At 38.9% G+C, this 21,065-nt stretch overlaps 1 protein-coding gene across 1 annotated transcript in view; it reads right to left on the reverse strand.

The window, feature by feature from the left end:
- ca (RCC1 and BTB domain containing protein claret) overlaps positions 1-21,065 on the reverse strand; it is an 86,847-nt gene that overhangs the window by 13,557 nt on the left and 52,225 nt on the right. The window contains exons 18-23 of the mRNA XM_071588764.1: positions 19,132-19,323; positions 14,472-14,870; positions 12,962-13,288; positions 8,538-8,846; positions 5,072-5,835; positions 3,195-3,430 (exon numbers count right to left, since the gene is read on the reverse strand). Coding sequence (XP_071444865.1) covers positions 3,195-3,430; positions 5,072-5,835; positions 8,538-8,846; positions 12,962-13,288; positions 14,472-14,870; positions 19,132-19,323 — 2,227 coding nt within the window. The remainder of the gene's footprint in view (positions 1-3,194; positions 3,431-5,071; positions 5,836-8,537; positions 8,847-12,961; positions 13,289-14,471; positions 14,871-19,131; positions 19,324-21,065) is intronic.

Genomic DNA, 21,065 nt, shown 5'->3' on the forward strand with positions numbered 1-21,065 from the left:
CGAGCGCTATTGATGGGCAAATACAGTACTTGATCTTCAAATAAAAGGGAAATTCATTTTGTAGCAGATGGCTAATGCAAATGAGACAGCAATTCACTTAGATATGCCACCATATTACATGCTTGAGAGAAAGGGGGTCAAATAAGTTCTTCTGAAATCAACAGGGCATGAAAAACTACGAGAGCCAGTGTTGTTGGCCCTTACATCTGACAGTCGCAAGTTGCCACCATTTCTTATTTAAAAAAAAAGCAATCCCAAAAGGAGGGGTATTCCAAAATGACACACATTTTGCAACTGATGGATGTTGACATTAATAAGCCATTCAAGGATTGACTCCGGGAACAGTACATTTCAAAGTTGTCTCCGCCTGAGTATGAGTTAACTTCTACACGAAATATCAAACGAGCTTCTCCTAACAAAGTCACAAAATGGGTTTCTCCGGCTTGTAGAGACCTTTCTGAGGAAATGATCGTGAAGACTTTCAAGAAGTGCTGCAACAGCAACAAGATGGATGGCACAGAATATGATGTCCTTTGGAAGGAGGAAGATGAAGATGACATCTTTGCCAATGAAGATGATGAATCAATACCTGTAGGTTATAACTAGGTCTGTGCTTTCCTCCAGCTTCACAACATTAATTTACATGCACCTTTTTTTCTGTTCAGATGCTGAGTGGGAGCAAAGTGATTTGTCCAGCACTTCAGGCGAAGAAAACGAAGATCAAGGAGGTTACCTAACACTGCAGTACAGCGAATCGAAGCAACCTAAGCAATGACATTACCTCGAGCAAACTTTTCTGCTATTCTGCTTTTACTGGAGTTCCTTTTGCAATCAATTACTAAGACGTCTGTTTCATTTCCGTTACGCCTCCTCGTAATAAGCCTACACATATACTGACACAGCAATGCGACGTACGAGAATAATATAGTGCAATTGTTCGGGTTGCATGTATCGTCTTTCACCCATTCTTCTATCTGATCTTAAGCTGCAAATCTAAGGTGCCAGCAAATCTTAGATGCACCCTGATTTTTTAAGGGAAGAATTTCTAAAAAAACATGCATCTTAGATTAGAAGAACTACCATAAATGGGCATATTTAAAAATAAAATAAATTCAGCAAAACCAAACCAGCCCACACAAATCAACTCATAGGTTGGTTTTGCTCCGTGAGAGCAGAGCTGACCTTGTACCAACTACTAAACCTGAATATATTTCCCAGGAATCTAACCACAAGTGAAATTCACATATGACAGTGTGGGGAGGGGGGGTGGCTCCTTTCTCCATGCTGTCTGCGATTTCCCTAGAAGATCCAGAATCCGAAAAATCAAAGAGCTTATATAAATAAGAGGGCACTCAGAAGCACCCACAACAATATTATGCACACGAGGGTGGTCCCATAAGTACCCAGCCTGACGTAGAGACGAAATTAGTTGTTTGATAAATAGCACTGTATTAAAAGTATGCAATCTATAAAGCGTTTGTTTCAAGTTTGAAGATTCCACGTTGTTAAGTACTTGTTTGGCAGCCATCAATAGTGAACTTTTTCAGTGAATTTGTGAAAATGGAGAAAATTGGTCATCGTTATGTGATACTATACTTTTATTTTATAGGCCTCAGCCCAACCAATATAAAAGCTGAACTGGATTCTACTCTGGGTGAGTATGCTTCTATGTTTACAACAGTAAAATATTGGGTAGCAGAGTTGAAATGAGGCCGTATGACCTGTCAAGACGAGCATCAAATTGGTTGACCAAATGAGGTGACGACTCCATGAATAGAGAAGAAAATCCACAGATTGATACTGGATGATCTTCAACTGAAAGTGCACGAGCTAGCAGACATAGTAGGCATTTCAAAAAGTGCGGTAAATGGCATGTTTACTGAAATTTTGGACATGAGATAGCTGTGTGAAAGATGGGTGCCGTGTTTGCGCATACTTGAGCAAAACCAGCGTTGTGAAGATGTTTCAATTGTTTAGGAAGGTTTCACAGCAACAAAGTAGAATTTTTGCGCTGTTTTATAACCATGAATGAAACATGGGTTCATTACTTCACACCCGATACAAAAGAACAATCAAAACCATAGATTCAAAAGGGAGAACTATCTCCAAAAAAGGCGAAGACCGTTTCATCTGCAGGCAAGGTAATGGCATTGGTTTTTTTAGGATGCACATAGAATAACTTTCATTGACTATATTGAAGAAGGAAAAACTATCAAGGGTGAGTAAAATGCAAACTTATTGCAATGTTTGAGCGAAGAAATCAAGCAAAAGCAGCTGCATTTGGCTAAAAATAAAGTGTTGTTTCATCAAGACAATGCATCACCTCACAAATCCGTTCTTACAATGGCCAAATTCAATGAATTATTCCCTCATGGACGATCTAAGCAGTGAAAGATGATACCTCATGAACAATGCTGCCACAGTGATGAAAGTGGAAGGCTTTATCCTAATAGATCAAAGAGCAACTTTATTCTATTGAACCAAAGAGCAACCATCCAATTGATCATGAATGAGATTGATGATCTTAGCTATGGAAGAATGTGGAAAATTATTCACAGAGAACAGCACACGTCAAAGGTGTCAGCACACTCAGTTTCACGGCTACTGACTCCTTTTCATAAGCAAACACGACATGACCTGCTTGTGACCATGGTGCAACCCACAGGCAATGCAATGTGGCTTTAAAATTTCACCACATCTGCCTTAGTCTACTGATCTCTCCAAAAGTGGCTTTCTCTTAATCCTATAATTCAATAAACTACTGTGTGGTCAGAGATTTGACAATACAAATAATGTCATTGAAAAGGTGAAACAATGGTTTTCGACACAATCTGCTGATTTCTACATTAATGGTCTTTCAAAGGTCAAGAAACGCTACGAGAAATGTATAACTCTGGATGGAGACTATGTAAAGAGATCTTAAGAATAACAAATAAAAAGTAAGTTTATATATCGATTACTTTTTATTAACAACGAAAACTTAAAGAAACCCCCTCATATAAAATGTAAAAAGGAAATACAAACGTAATTTTTTCTTCTACTGTCTACTATACACGCACTTTCTGGTTGAAATTATCTTAATTCCCTGGAATTCAATGCTTTACTACTCAATTCCAGGATTTACCCATTCCTGGTTTGCTTGGGCTTACTTTTCTAATATTTACAAGTTTGTAAAAATCCTGCTTCACACTTACTGTGCTGAATATGAGTGAGAAGAGTTGAGCACAGCTGGAGGCAGAAACGAGTGGAGAGCTGGCTGAGGATGGTGGGCCCTCCCCCACTGGGCCTCTGCGTCATTGGGCCTCTGCTTCCCACCGATGATGACGCCTTCTCCCCACAGCCTGTCACACCATCCTCACTCCGGTTGCACCCAACACCTCCCCCTCCCTTCCTCCTGTCCTCTGTACCGCAATCAGACCTTCCCCCATCACTACAGACACAGCACAATCAAATGCATACATAAGAACATAACATTCTTGTCACTTTCATCCAATATTACATTGCACCTTCAAAAATGGCTTAGCTCACACATCTTAGGCCCCTTAAAAGAATAACGTATTGAGAGTCCTCACTGAATATAAAAACCACAATGACTGTAAATGATAAAAACTATTACAACTGATCATGTGAAACAAATTAAATAATGAACAAATAAAAAATTTAACTCTTGGAAAATAAAGTCTACATTTCCCCTAATCACAGTTTACAGTGCTTTATGCATTGCATTCATACACAACTGATTAAAATTTACCAATGCAACATTAAATGCAGAAAAACATTCTCGGTCCTTGAATGTTTCATTAATTATCTATTGCTTGCCACACATTTAAATTGTGTTTGTAAATTGAAAACTTAAACATATATTATAAAAGCATAATAATTAGGGGCACACTCCATAGAAATTCCTGTTTCTCATTGTGTATTTTTCCAGAAGACATCAATTACATTTACAACCAATTATGAAATAGCACATGGAAGCCTGAGCCTTAACTATAAAAGGGGAGCCCAGTGTGAGATTAACTTTATTCAGTCCTATTTTAGGCACCTAGAGATCAGGGTGTATTATGAAAATGATATTAATAAAGGAAAAAATACAGGCATAATACAAAGCCGAAAAAAATAGTATTTCACATATAATAGCAAAATATAATTTTAGCAATTTTGTTGCTTATTTACAAAAGATTCCACAAAATTAGAAACTTAAGTCAGTCAACTAAATAATTTCCAATAAGTTTCCAATGTTACAAAAACCACAAAAGCATACCAAGGAGAAGTTAAACTCAATTCACTAAAATATTAACAATATAATTTCTTGCCCAAGGCTATTATATTAGCAATTATCACCGATATTCAGTATTCTAAACAAGAGCTGGATAACATGGTATAGTTACTATGCTGTGGGGCTATCATAAGTGAAGACAAGGAAAATAAAGGGCATATAAGAGTTTAATTTTGCTTGGATAACTTGCATAAAAATTGGTAGAGGCAAGAGAACCATAACATGTTACACTGTGGACCATATAAAATTTTTCACTGGCTCATGCAAATTGCACAGAAGTTAATTTAATGATATCTATAATCTTACCATAATTACGTGGATAATAATGGACAGACTAAAGTAAGAAGTTTCAGCGGCCAGAAAAGAGTGATCACCATCATATGGAAACAATTAATAGGTAAATTGACATTAATACAAAATTAGAGATTAAAATTTGCTGGGCACCTTTTCTTTGATTATGCCTTAAAAACAACTCACTTATGAACTTAAAATTAAATATTTTTCAATTTACTGCTTAGTAGGTATGAGGAGAAGATGCTGTATTATAAATAAATGGTTCAGTTATATTGCCAAAAATAAAATATCATATATTTCAATATATTTTTTATCATGCTGAAATAAGTTAACCAAAAAAGTTACATGATACCTAGGAGATTTTACATGCTGACAGCAACCTGGAATTTAAACTTTCATCCCACATGAAACCAGTTATGGTTGCCCATGTGGATGAGATAAGAAGGATCAATTTTTCTATTCCCAAGTACAACCAAACAGAAGGAATTCATCACTAACCAGAAAAGCATGAGTCCAAGAGGGTAGAAGAACTTGGACATATGCTTCACCAGGAGGTTCTCAAGGGAGCCCAAGGGAAGAGAATGTGCCAGCCAGAAGTCAATGCCCTGCTCCAGCAAGCGTCGTACCATCTGGTGCCCCTCCTCCTCCAACAGCGACGCATAGTGCTCCACTACCGAGGATGCCTGCCTTGCCAGCTCCTCACCCCCATCTCCCTCCACCCCTCCTACCCACAGGAGAGGGGGCACGGGACAGGGAGGGGGCTGCAGCACCTCTGCCGTGGCACCAGTCAATGTCCCTTCCCCTATCACCTCAGTGGCAATTGAAGAGCTGAACAGTGGAGGTGACCCATTTTCGCTGTTCTCATCATCCTCAGGGACATAGGGACCCTCCTCATCCCTGGACCCCACCTCCTGACCACAGGCATGGCGGCACCCCTCCGCCCCAACCTCCGACATCTCCTCCTCACCCCCCTGTATGGCAAATGAGTGTGTCTCACACCTCAGGCATGCCCCCAAGGTACCATTGTACAATGGCGAAGATGATGGCTTGGCATCCCGTCTTCGCTTCTGTGACCCCTCCACATCCTGGTCTACCTTCCTTGTTTTCTTGCGGCAGCTGTCAACCCCACGGTCTGAAGTCAAAGCTGGATCACTTGTACGAGCCAAGTAGAGAGCCTTCAGCTGATAGGCCAGTGCTTGGTGGAAGTGACGATCCAGTGCCATGATCTTTGAGGCTGCCTGGTAGTTCTCCAACTCAAGGCACTGGATTGATGGAAAGCAAGGGACAAAGTGAAGAAATGATTGGAGCCAACAGACACTTACCAGAGGTGTTCAGAGAACTTCGTAATAGCTTGAAGTGTTTTAATGCCCTTTATCAAGGTATGGCCTGCCTTACCTACCTGCGAAGACATCGGCAGGACATTTGGCTGGGAGACTAATTACTAATCTCTGATTATATTGGAGTGAAATAGGACAGTAGTATTTCCCAAAGTATGTTTTGTTTAAAGTAAAGAAAACAAAAAATTAGGGACAATAATCTTCAAAGATCATCTGCCACATCAAGTATTCTGCCCTTTATATGGTAAAATCAACCATGAGAACATTAAAAGGTGATTATTTAATCTTGCTGAACACCCAAAGGGATTCCACTCATGACATATGCCAGGGAAGTACCAGATTCTTCAATAAAAATAACTCTTTTCCTACTGTAAGAACTGATAACGGAGTAGGTGTATGTTAAACTAGATCTACACAAAACTACTCCTGATAGGGTGTCCACTATAAAAGACCAGGCGCAATGTGATGTGGAGGTCATGAGAAAGCATGGGAAACTGTTGCATCGTACCATACATAAGAAGCATCACCCTAACAATACATTGGCTACGCACAATCCAAATTTATTTAATGATAATTCCACGCAGCATTTTTACAAAATTTTGAGAAGTCAGCAAAAACAAATTCCTCTAGGCAGCTTTCTAGTAAAAAAGAACCAAGAATGTATCTTGAATAATTAACTAATTATTTCAATTCTTTTTGTTTTTACTAATCGAGTTCAATTCCAGGTTGGTCCATTCCACAGTAGAAGTAAATATGAAGATGATTTGTAATCCTAAAGAATATACGTTTATGTAATTGACTAATCTGGAAAAAAAGTGGGTCTCATAAGTGCAAAAATATTTTTTTTTAACACAATGATACCTAGGTGCATAAAGGGGAACATGGTAACATACGAGGGTAAGGTGAAAAGTTTTCAGCCTGACTCAAAGATGACATTCCAATCAGTGAAAATTTATGACTCCTGCCAGGGCGCACACGTCATTTGTTCGTAAGACAAGTTTCAACTTGTTCTCTCAAGTTGTTTGTTTACACCTATTGTTGCAATAGATGTCTTTTGCATTTTTCGTCAAAATGGATAAACTTGAATATTGCGCAGTCATAAAAGTCTTCATTTTGGATGGATTAATCCCTAAGGAAATTCATCGAAAGTTGACCAAAGTGTACGGAGGACTCTGCTCCTTAAATGTCAACTGTTAAAAAGTGGGCCACTGAATTTAAATGTGGTCGCACATCCCTCCCTCTAAGATGATCCAAATGAAGGACAGCCAAAAACTGTAACCACACATGAAACCATCGAAAAGGTGCATGATATCGTGTAGGACGATAGGCGAGTGAAGGTGAGTGAAATGGCTAAGGCCATGCGGATATCAGAAGAAATGGTGCAAAACATCTTGCACAAAGAATTAGGGATGCGAAATCTCTGCACAAAGTGGGTGCCGCATTTGATGAATGCCAATCAAAAGCAAATGCAAAAATACTTTTCGTGGCAATGTTTGGATCAATTCAAGAGGGAACCGACCGGTTTTGTGTGCCGATATGTTGCCATGGATGACACATGGGTGCATGCCAGAAACGAAACAAAAGTTGAAGCAGTGGGTGGAAGCAGGTGATTCAGCACCAAAGAAAGTGAAGTCGATCGCATCTGCTGCAAAGGTCATGGCCAGTGTGTTTTGGGATGCAAAAGGGATCCTTTCAATTGAGTACCTTGAAAACCAAAGAACAATTACAGGCGAATATTACTCAAACCTTCTTGACCAGCTGGATGCCAAAATTAACCAGAGGAGGCCTGACTTGAAGAAGAAAAAAAAAGAAGAAAAAAATCATCTTTCCCTACGACAACCTGCTGTCAACTGCTCACAAAGGTGCGATGGGTAAAGTACGGGAATTGGGGTACCATATCCTTGGCCCCCTATTCTCCTGATTTAGCAATCTCAGACATCCATCTGTTCCCGAACTTGAAGAAATTTGTTTCTGGGAAGCACTTCGCATCCAATGAAGAAGTTAAGAGGGCCATAGATGAATATTTTCACAGCCTTCCAGACTCTCACTTCCAGGAAGGAATAATGATTTTGGACAACTACTGGACCAAGTATGCTGAAGTCAAGGGAGATTACGTAGATAACGAGATTATGAAAAATTAAAAACTGAAAATCGCAGTCTCCAGTTCAGGTCAAGGACTTTTCACCTTACCCTCATACTTTAATATAAAAATATATCATGTTACCTCTGTGGTGGATATTGTTCTTATAACAGGTTTCACCATGTGAAAACTAATTAAGTTACTGCAGTTCTAATTCTCTAATGTAAAGAACCTAACTAACTAATTACTGATCTCAACAGGGTGCAGCAACACAACTTCCTTTTTTTGAAAGTGTTTTGCATTTGAAAAAAGGAATTTATGTTGCTGCACCCTGTACTTTACCAATGGGTCATTGTGGTATTTTGATGACTTTTCTGTCGCACTCACGTTACGTTCAAGAGAAATACACGTAAAAACATGTTAAACATTCATCTGTGGAATTCATTTCTCCCAAATTTAATTTGCAAGATACAACTTTCCCCTATAGTGCTTTACGCTAGTATTTCTAATGAAACTGCCAAAAGGCCCACCCCAAACCCCTACTCACACAAGACAACAGGCGTTGGCTGCTGTAATGCCCATGGAAGAACTCAAGGGCTTGGTGCAGAGCATGGTGCCCATAGGGAGCACTGTCATCATCACGCCCACTTGGAACCACGATTTTCCGGGACAGCCGGCTCCTCTTTGCCTCCCCATCAGACAGAGGCAGAGATGGGGGCAACCACGGAACAAGATATGGAAAATCACTGGAGTTCTGTGCCCCCTGGGGCCACTTGATAACCCTCTTGTTTGTCTTCAGCATCATCACCTTTCCATGTAGGGCAGCACGTGGATCCTCCTCTAGGTCCTTCCCCAACTGCCAAGGCCAATTCAGGAGTTGAAATTATCTGTTACACTCTCACTTACTGTAAACAGCAACATTCCTAGAAGATTGATGCAATGTAATCCTAACAAAGCAAAACATGTCGCCGGCAGAACCACAGGGAACCATGTTGCATTTTCAGAACAAACATTAACCTAATGATCACTGATATTTTGTGAAAAATGAAAACCAAAATGGTGTATCTGTTCTTATTGCAATAAAATCATTTTCTTTTCAAAAATAAACAGCTCAAATAATATGCAACTACAAATAAAAAGGATTTTGGACTTCTAGAGGTGATCACATTGTAAACAACTATAAACCCAAACCATAATAGGCAAAAATATTTCACCTGGAATTTTCTTTTCACCTTCATGAGATTCAAATGCAATTTATTCATTAAAAAAATAACACACAATGCTTTCCAGGAGCATCTTTCATTTCCAGCTTTGGTGGGTCTCCAACTCATGCAGGTCCCCCAAATTCCAGGTTCCCCAGTATTGAACAATATGACCCACATTTGTATCTGCTTTCTTTGGGACATGCTACAATTTAACTCCTCACAGAAAGGATAAAAGCAGATGGACAGATTCTGGGAAAATAAGGAATGAGCAACAAAGCAGATGCTAATCTTCTTGAGCAATATCCATGTTATTAATGTCAAATATTCCAATCATAATATGCATATATTATAAGAAGCAACCATGATGAGCCAAAATTGAAACTGTTCTTATCAAAACGTACACTACGAACCTCATTTTCAGAATTCTTACTTGCACAATGGGCAATTAAAATATATACGAGTGAACCTCCTACTTTCCTGATCTGATGTTCCCAGTGGAAGAAGCCTCACCTTACTTCCATCCATAACTATGTATTTCTGTGAATATTTTGTATTTTGGACCATTGCATACCTTGCATAAGTACAAGAACATTCTACTTTTCATCAGCCCGACTGTTCATTAACCTAACCTCCAAAATATAAATGAATTATGTTTCAAGAACAAATATTATAAGTGGCATATTTTCTTTTTATCCTCTAATCTTTTCTTGCTTCCAATGATCTTGCTCAAAATCATAAATGTTTTGGTTTACAAAATGCATCTGCAAGAAAGGTAAGACATTTTGTCCGGCAACTATGGAGAAGAAGACTTGGGGAAGGCATAATTCAATACTCTTTGTCCCCTTACCCTTCAATAAATAGATGCATCCCAGGGTGAGGTCTTAAAATAATTCTGACATTAATAATCTTCTTCCCACATTTCCCCAAGTCTTTTTAAAAGACAACAGATCACAGCATTTTTTCAAGACCTAAACTGAGGGACCCTTCTAATTATTGAAGAGGAGGGGATAAAGAGCACTGAGTTATGCCTTTCCCTATTCTTCAATCATCTCTTTTGTGGCTGCATGATGCAAGTGAGGAAGAAAAAATTGGAGACTATAATCAGTAATCTGCAAATTCTGTCTCCTATTCCTCTGGAGACGTAACAATTGTGATGTTAACATTGTGATGATCATCACATGATCATCACTATGGCTGCCATGATGACTAGATGCACCACAATAAGTCTTCAGGAAGTTTCCATCACTCAATCTTTTGAATTATTTTGAGGTTAACTTTTTTGTATGAAATGTTTGTGTTCACGAAAAAATATTTGTGGGTCATGAGATGATTTCATGTTTTTAAATTTCATTGCAGATTTAATGCAACTAATGCATGATAAATATATAAAACACCCAGGGATTGTGATTGGAAACTGTTTGGACAACATATTTTAATATCATATTTAAGAAGGGTGTAAATAATAATATTTATTCTGAAAACAATAATTTTTTTCGATATTTTTAGGTTAATTGCAAAAAATGAGGTACCAGCTAAAATTGTAATTTTAAAATATATTCAATGGTCCTAGTTGACACAGGAAAATCCAAGAGAGATGGAAGGAATATATAAAAGAACAGTATCGTAAAGAACTTAGGCCAACAAGTTTAGACATAGAAAAGGAACGCGGCGTAGAGGAAGATAGCTTAGGTCTGGGCATACTCGACTATGAGATAGAAAGGGCATTAAGGGAGAAACTAAATAAAGACATGGGGTGGATAACATTCCCGCGGAACTACTGAAAGGTTTAGGAAAATATGGAAGGAAGAGGCTACATGGACTGATTCATCGTATCTATGAGGAAGGAATCTGGCCGGAAGACTTTGTGAGATCAGTTTTAGTTCCTATTCCAAAAAAGGTAAAGGCTACATCATGCGAGGACTACAGGACAATAAGTTTGATATCCTGCGCAGCTAAAGTTGTTCTCAGGATAATAAACAAAAGGATAGAGAGTAGGGCAAATGATTACTTAGGGGATGATCAGTTTGGGTTTAGGAAGGGGAGAGGTACGCGTGATGCCATTGCAGTAATAAGATCACTAATTGAGAGGAATATAGGATACAATCAGGATGTATTTGCCTGTTTCGTAGATTTCGAAAAAGCATTTGATAGAGTGAATTGGGAAATACTAATGAGCATATTGCAGAAAATAGGAATAAATTGGAGGGACAGGAGGCTAATCCGCAACCTGTTCATGTCTCAGACTGCTCAGGCGCGAGCAGGGAACGGGAAGTCCAGATAGGCAGTGCTAGGAAGAGGTGTAAGGCAGGGTTGCCCATTATCACTGTTGTTGTTTAATGTCTATGTGGAGGAAATGATTAAAGAGGCATGGGAAGAACTGGAGGTGGGAATGAAAGTCGATGGGGAATTCGTGAAGTCAGTTAGGTTTGCTGATGACCAAGCTTGAGTTTATCAGTCAGCCAAAGGGTTGCAAGCATTGCCGAGTAAATTGGAAATTCAGTTCAAAGATATGGGATGAAAATCAATATTAATAAAACAAAGGTTATGTGATTTTCCAAAAAGAAAAAGAAACACTAAAACAAAGCTAAACATTAAAACAACACAAAGCTAAACATTAAAATAGGAGGGCAAAAACTGGAGCAGGTAGAACAGTTTACGTATCTTGGACGGAAGGAGAAAAATTGCGCTATGCAAAGAGGCTTTAACAAGGAGGAGGGAGTTGATGACAGGGACGTCGAGTAAGGATATTAAGAAAAGACTCGCAAAAACTTTGATATGGAGCGTAGCTATGTACGGTGCGGAAACGTGGTCATTGAAGGAGGAGGATAGATGTAGTTTGGAAGCTTTTGAAATGTGGGCGTGAAGAAGGTGAAATGGACCAAAAGAAAAACAAATGAGGAAGTAATTGGTATGTTGGGCAAAGAGAGGGGTTTGCTGGGAGAAATCCTATGGAGGCAGGAAAAATGGATGAAGGGCATATTGAATGGCAGAGGGATGCTGGAAACTGTAATAGAGGGGAAGATGTTAGGTAAACAAGGAAAGGGCAGGAACAGGATACGGATGTTGGATGGGATGAAGGGAGGAAAGAAGTATACAGAGATGAAGAGTGGCTTGTTGCATAGTAGGATTTTGGGTTATGTTTTGATAGGAGAAACTCTGCCAAATCACAACTCTGCAATATACTTTGTATACCTTAATGAGCTGCATCCATTTGGGTTTTATAAAACTTCAAATTATTATCATTTGCACATTCCACACAGAAGAGCATTTTTCCATTGCTTATCTCCATGAATTTCATAAAATCATAGCTGCTGAAATGACTACAATAATTCCTAATGTTTTCTCTGTGTACTGCATAACACACTATCATAGTGTATTATGCAGTACACAGAGTACACTATGCAGTACACTATTATAATTCAGTTTCTAGATGAATTAAATTTAAATCAGCTCCAGATTTATGCTGGACATTTTTCCACAGGATTTATATTCATACCTTGGGCAATATATGGTACAATCATAGGTAGTCCAAGACGTATCTAAACATCAAAATCCAGAATATTTCTCAATTCCACAATGAGTGACACTGTGTAGTCATTAAAATGAATTAAGATCACATCACTAATTTTAAATGGACCTCGAGATTTCCTCCTAGTTCCTTGGCCACTTACCAGTTCAATGAGTCACCATTAATGCACACCCCAGCATTCGCACTCACACACATATGCCCACAATCATCTGCATGCCACTGACATAAACAACATACCTGAGCAAGTGAGTTGCTCCCCCATGCCCACAGCTTCTCTGAGGTTGCCTCCAGGGCAAGGGTGAATTCACAGCCACAGGTCACATGTGATGCACGCAAGCGTGTCAGAATGGGTAGCGTGGTGCTGTCACTGCCAGCACCATTACTTCCACTGGAGGGAGGGGCTGGGGTGGCCGGAGGAGGGGGTGGGGGAGGGCAGCTCAGCGGCGCTGGGATGGGGGCCTCCCTTCTGGTCCCATTGCCTACTTGCCCATCAAGGCTGCGGCCCCAAGTGTACACCGTACCATCTTTGGTCAACAGTGCCGAATGGTGGCACCCACATGACACCTGAAATTGAACAGAGTGCAACAAATGTTTAACAATACCACACATCTATGATTGATCCTCTGGAGCCATATATCAATGGATTTTAACAAGAGTTTAAAGGAGAATTCAAAAATTTTTTTAATGAAAATTTGAAGATGCATGCAGCTGAACATACACTAATTATTTATATAAAATTCCTTGACAAATCATTTTTTTTCTAAGTGTTCTTACCTTTTCCTATTTAAAGGCAGGTTTTGCAGGTTCCATATGACTATTTACTATACTAAACACGATCACACACTCAGAAATTATTATATTTCATTTCAATTATAAAATAATGTCTTTTGAGAAAATTTGAGATTTGAAAAGGAAGATGCCAGAAGCAAAAAGCCAAAATAATCTAACTACCAGGGTGCACATAATAATGCACAGCACACCATATCACTAGCTGTTCATAAAGCACAAAACAATCTCTAGGCTCAATCTCTCAAGATGTCAAGTACCGACTCTCCTCTCAGCGTCCTTTTGATATGCAAACCAAAATGCTTTCAAGTATATTTAGGAACATAATACATGTATATGGCAATTTTGTTGCAAGAGTTCACCGAGTGCTCCCTGCAGAAGGTATGAAGAGGAGGCGATTAGGAGCACAAAATGACTTTTTGTCCCAAGTTCGACAGTTACTTCTTGTGGCAATGATGAAATATGTGCCCCTAGCCAGAAGAAATACAGTTGGGAGTATTTTGAACTTCACATAATTTGTAATACACAGAAAAGAACACGCTAAATGAGGATTTGATTCATTTTTAAATTAGCCATGCTTTATCTCCATCTAAAGCTTTAAACTCAATTGTACATTATTTCTGGGCCAAGAAGAGAAAATTGGTTAAAATTAAGGTCATTTGATATCCCTGATATTTTTAAATATTGCAGGAGAAATTACCTCCATAACATCACAAGTTTAAAAAAATCATAAAATATGTACAGTTATTTTGATATATAGGGATATGCATATTTTTTTGCAACAATGATTAATTCAATTAATTAATGAATGTTATTTAACGAAAGTCAAAATAATTTTTAACTCACGGACCATATTCATTAGCAAAATTAAGCTTATGCATCAGAGCATGTGTGGCATGTCCACATCTACTGAAAACCCTTTCCTCTCCATATTGAGCAGCAAGAAGTGGAAGGCATTCACCTGCGTGATTGGACCCAGCACCAACGAAGTGTCAACCAGAGATGGCAGGAGGTGAGCCTGGCTCTCCCCCTCCGACCCCTCCCCACTGGTTCCGCTCCCTTGCCCCCCTGAGTCCTCAACGGCCACTTGCTGCCGCACGCTCGTCCCACTTCCATCAACAACCAACTCGCTTCGCTGCTGGGTCCCCCCGTTCACCCCCACCTGCTGCCCCCCTCCACCCTCTGTCGCCAACCCTCCTGCTTTGGGCGGCAATGGTGGCCTCCTTCCATCACTGCCCTGCTGACGGGAAAGGGGGCACAGCTGCTTCAAGCGAGCCTTCTTCTGCGCCTGGGCCTGCAAGCGCAGCACTTGTGGACTTGAGCCCCATGTGTAAAGTCGGTTGGAGATTCCTACCGCAAGCTGCAATGAGTCACAAGGGAGAGGATGTAGGTGCTCTTCTTGTTTAGCACAACACAGACATAGTATGTGGCAAGAAAATGGGATATATCCGAAAAACACTGACTACAGAATTGAACAACATACAGAGAAGGTCCAAGAGATTCCTATAAAATGATTAATACAAAAGAACACAAAGCGTCACACATTTACTACAAGATCTAGGATGGGAGTCCTTAGATATTCAAAGATTCAGAGAGCAAGATTAACCCTGTTGCAAAGATACCAATCATGTGGTTTTGCATCCGACGTAGAAGATATGATTCGGCCAGTTACATTAGCAGGTCAGACAACTGTCAAAAGATAATACAGATAGACAGCCGAATGGATAGATTCAAGCATTATTTCCCCACATAATATTCACTATAACAAGATGAGGGGGAAACATCAAGACAAATGGGTACATACACACAGGCAGAAATAGTTAGGAACATACTCCCTCAACACACTGCATGACTGGCCTCCGGCTGGGTGGCGAGATGCTATGTGATTTAAGTTGTTTATCTATAGTGCATATTTGTGAATTGTCCATCCTGGATTAGTAGAATGCTACCTGGCAATTGGTGACCGCTTAGCACAAGAGCCCACTTATTTAAATGGGATTCCTTATTTGTCTCTTTAGCATTGTCAGTGAAGTAGTCACTAACAGAAAATATTTATAATGTTAATAACAGATAGGGCATGAATAGTGCCCAGTCGCCTCCCTTCCATGTGCCCTTGAAGTGGAAGACTCGGGGGCCATGTGTTTGCTGAAGTATTAGATTCAGACGTAGTGTAGTAGTGGACCTAACACCCCCTGTCGCACATCTTTGGAATGGCTTGCGGTGTAGTGTGCACATGTACGAGGGCAATCCCGAAAGTACCCAACCCAACAAATAGAACACAAATATTTTGGAAAAAAATGTATTTATTTTTCAACATAATCTCCTTTCAGCTCTATACATTTTTCCCAGCGATGTTCAACAAATTCCATACCCTTTTTATAATAAGAACTGTCTTACTCCTCAAAATAGCCATTAAATGCCGATATAATTTCCTCATGATTGGAAAATCTTCGACCACCAAGCCATTTTTACAAGTTTGCAAACAGAAAATAATCCGAGGATGAGCTAGCAATTCAAACTTTAGTTCATGAATTTTGGTCATAGCAATATCGGATTTGTGAGCTGGTGCATTGTCTTGATGAAACAACACTTTCTTCTTAGTCAAAATGCAGCTGCTTTTGCTTGATTTCTTCGCTCAAACATTGCAATAAGTTTGCATTTTACTCACCCTTGATAGTTTTTCCTTCTTCAAGATAGTCAATGAAAGTTATTCTATGCGCATCCTAAAAAAACCAATGCCATGACCTTGCTTGCAGATGAAACGGTCTTCGCCTTTTTTGGAGATAGTTCTCCCTTTTGAATCTATGGTTTTGATTGTTCTTTTGTATCGGGTGTGAAGTAATGAACCCATGTTTCATTCATGGTTATAAAACGGCGCAAAAATTCTACATAGTTGCTGTGAAACCTTCCTAAACACTCAATTGAAACATCTTCACGACACTGGTTTTGCTAAAGTATGCGCAAACGCGGCACCCATCTTTCACACAGCCATCTCATGTCCAAAATTTCAGTAAACATGCCATTTACCGCACTTTTTGAAATGCCTACTATGTCTGCTAGCTCGTGCACTTTCAGTTGATGATCATCCAGTATCAATCTGTGGATTTTCTTCACTGTTTATGGAGTCGTCACTTCATTTGGTCAGTCAATTTGATGCTCGTCTTGACAGCTCATATAGCCATTTAAACTCTGCTACCCAAGAATTTAATTTTGTAAATGAAGGATCACACTCACCCAGAGTAGAATCCAGTTCAGCTTTTATATTGGTTGGGCTGAGGCTTATCAAATAAAAGTATAGTTTCACATAAGGATGACCAATTTTCTCCATTTTCACAAATTCACTGAAAATGTTCATTATTGATGGCTGCCGAACAAATACCAAAAAAGCATAGCCTCTTCAAGCTTAAAAAATATGCTTTATAGATTGCATACCTCCTCGTAGTGATATTTTTCAAAGAACTACCACCATCTCTTGGTCAGGCTGGGTACTTCTGGGCCTTCCCATGTTAATGTATTTGATGAAATAGTGGAAATGAGTAGGACATCAGAATAATATATTGATGAGGGTAAAGAAAGAAACTTTCCACTTCCACATAAAGATTTAATATTTTACAACCATGGTTTTGATGCTGCACATCATCATCAGGCAATATATTGAAGCAAATTATTTTGTTGAATTATAACTTGATTGATGCAAAGCAATTGAACAGTTAAAATTTGATAGAACTGGGAACCAAAATAATAAAGGTCAGATTTCCAAGGCAGAATGGGAAACTGAGACATCAAAAGCCCAGAAAATATTCAAACCTAAGCAGTTGATGGAAGGCTAGAAAAAGTACTAGCAGGTTTTCGGGTACATGACCCAAATTCTGAATGTTTTAAAAAGTATCCACGGTAGACAACGATGTTATTTCATCCTACAAAATAATTTACATAAATTCAACAATTTAAGAGGGTAAAAATCATCCACCTAGACCGGAATGATTTTTACACTCTAAAATTGTTGCATTGTAATGCACAGTTAGCAGATGATTCCATTAAAAGTTACTGTGGTGGAATCCCCCGCAGTTTCTTGGCATTAATTCACCTACATTGAAAAAAAAGAGCTGTTATGAAGAAGCCACAGGTTTAAAAAAACATGAAAAACAGGAATTAAAGATATATGCAGTCTCCTGCTGTACCTGCACTATGTACCAATGTGTTTCCCTTTAGTTTTATCAAATATGTGTTTTTTGCATCAGTGCAAACCCTGTAATGAATAAATTTCAATTTTCTTTGTTGCATGGACTCCACTTTTTCGGCTCTAACTATACCATGTAGTGAACATTTAATTTTCAATGCACCATATGAATTAGATTATCTGAACAGCCACTCAAAAAAATGACATTTTCTATCATTTACACCCAAGTCCTCTTCAAGTTCAATCAAAAAGTTAGGTCTTTACAAGTGTAAACAAGCCACCAGTTACATACATGGTTTTCAACTTGGGTGGAAATGTTTGTGATGAATCAACATTATAAATCAGAGACTTACCGCACAACTATATAATACAAAACAAGAAATAATCGCTTCATATGTGTATTGTAATTATGAAATGGTGTAAGGTGTCACTTAGTAAAATTCCTTCAGAATTGAAAAGGAAGAAAACTTAACAGTGAAAACTGACCAAAACTTCCAATGATGAGTTAAGCTGCAATTCAATATCTACAGAATATTACAATTATGGTATCTTTGGCAGCATCATAATGAACTGAATTAGGTGAATGTTCTGAACTAATGTTAACACCTTACCATATAATTACCTTTAAAATTATGTGCACAAATACAGTTACTTCCGGTACTTACATCAATGCCAACTCAAGTTATATCCAGTTCAATTGTTGTGAACAGGCATTACTTCTATAAAGAATATTTTTTTCCTTGGATACTAATTCATTAATATTAAGAGATAAACATTTGTCAACTCCAGGGTGAAGAAAAATTCAGGATGCACAAATGCTGTTTGTTTAAGAGTGCATACATGGGGACAGTATATTAACTGCAATGCATGTCCATTTCCAGAGCAGATCAAGTTTCCTGAAAAGGTAATGTATTTTTTTGTAGCAATCATGTGTGAGTGGAACACGTGGGCTAGCTGTGATTTGAAGAATGATTCCAAGAGCTTTCAAGCTTCAGCAATCATTTGTGGCCAAAACAGAACATGAAAATATCATAACACCCTAAAGTTTATGCATTTTTGTGATTGTTCATGAATCGTATACTGCTCAATGTCCTCCACATCCCAACTGCATCCAACTGCTTCCTTCTGCCTCCTGATACCTGCAACTTTTTAGAGAGAATGTTCGAGAATTTCTAATATGAGCTATACCCAGACTCAGACCCCAACAGTAATTTGATGAGTAGCCAGGTAGGACTTCATTCAATCACTTTTGCATTTTGCTGAATACTCAAATTAATTTTAGAGACTTATTTTCATACTATTTCAAAGGGTTGAAACTGGCATTATGTGTGCAGGACCCCCTTAGTCCAGCGGGACCCGGCTGCTTCCACTCTCATGCTCACAGCAATGGCCCAAGGGACTCATCAGGCAGGGGGCAAGGAGAAGCACACAAAACACTCACATTGTGGAAGTATGCCGTGGTCATGATGGAGATGGGCTCTGGGAGAGAGACAAACACCGGGAGTGATGATTTGCCCACAGCGCCATGGCCCAGCTGCCCAAAAACACTTGATCCCCATGCCATGAGTTGCCCGCCAACTGTAAGCGCCAAGCTGTGGCAGTGCCCACCACAAATACTGGTAACATGTGCCTGCTGCATTTTCATGAAAGTAAGGATTGCATAGCATTTTTAGTGGACTCAACAAACAGATAAATGAATAAAATCAGAGCCAAAGTCAGAATGTATTTGTTTTCCAACTGAATACTTACAACAAATTGGATTCAGTATCTATATGTACCTAATTTTTGCCAAAAACCCTAACATTCCAAATCATTAAAATTTTTATCCTGGACACAAAACAATAAATGCAACGTGACTCTCTAATTACAAGTGTAAAGTGGCATCTGACCCCAATGGGGTGGCCATTTGATTGATGGTATCACATTTAAAAACATTATCAAGAAATGTGAAAGGCAACCACCTCAATTATTTATCTTAAGAAATAGTGATGGACCCACAGGGTCATGTGCTATGCATAGTTACGGGAGAATTCGCAATTAATTGTATCACAAAATCCTTTCAAAGCAAAATTGACAGTAACAGCAGGGAAGAAACTTAACAGGACCAAAACAGCTAGAAGAGGGTCATTGAATATTAGGGTGATGTTGATGCCAGGGAAATTAGAAAATATAAAGCTGCATGTGGAGAGAGTAAACACCAATATTTTAGGGTTTTTAGATACTGGGTAAGGTGAGATGGAAGGACAGCAAAGAATACTCTGGAGTGACAGTAATAGATTAATACACAGCAGAGGAGAAGGCAGCTAGCGAAGGGTGGCAGAGGCACAGTGGAACCTTGCTTGACAAGCACCTCGGATGGCAAGTAATTTACATAAAGAGTTGAAATATTTTTAAAGAAATCGCTCACTAAATAAGCAACTTTTCACATAATGAGAGATGAGGAGAAAGGGGGTCCCGGAATGATTATGTTTTCTACTGCTTAAGTTTGTGTTTAGTACTTGTTCATCGCTATCATCTTAGTATTGTTGATGATCACAAATGTGTCCAAACTTCTGTTCACATATTATTTGTGATTTTTTGGTGCACGTTGGCTAGGTGGTATTGTTGTATAAATATCCCAAAAGAAAAATCTGCAACAATACACCCATAAGAGAATAAAAATAACTATACCTGTATAAATGAAAATTAAAATTATGGTAAAACAAGAACAAGGTGTGAGTGTGGCTGATCTAGCATACACATTCAATAGGTCAACATCAGTGAATTACACTATCCTCAGGATTAAGGAGAAATGAGGCTAAACCCCATCACATTTTTTGCCGATATGAAAAAAGTTGTTTCCCTGAAATAGCTCTCACGGACAGACCGATCCAGTCACAGCGATGGCACTGCGCATACTGGCGCAGGAGGCATGAGCCTGACGTATGACCGACCGAACAAAGGCTTCTCCCACTCTCGCTCCCAACCGCAGCCCAATTCCCGTTAGTTTCACAACTTCATGACACTGAGTACCTTGGCAGTAAGGTTTAATGTGAATAAAATGGATACAAAAGTTTTCATGAAATGGTAATATAGAGTTCTAAAAGAGGACCTTTTCTCTCATAAATCGTATATATAGGATTGAACTTTCCCTTTGTCGGCTAGATATCAATTAATATATTCTCATTTCACTGATCTAAGTCATGATATTGTTGCCTTTGTGCATTTCATTGAAGGATAGCTTTTTCAAACAATGGGTAATGTTCACAAAAATTCTTTGAATAAAAAGAAAACTTTGGAAATACTTTGCCTTCACAAGTAAATTGAGTAGTAAACATAATTCTTTACAAAATTCCTCTTCATAATATATCATCAAATGAAAAGGTGGCCTCACTA

This window comes from Hetaerina americana, unplaced genomic scaffold, assembly GCF_022747635.1.
Source record: "Hetaerina americana unplaced genomic scaffold, ioHetAmer1.1.p SCAF_3, whole genome shotgun sequence".
NCBI lineage: Eukaryota > Metazoa > Arthropoda > Insecta > Odonata > Calopterygidae > Hetaerina > Hetaerina americana.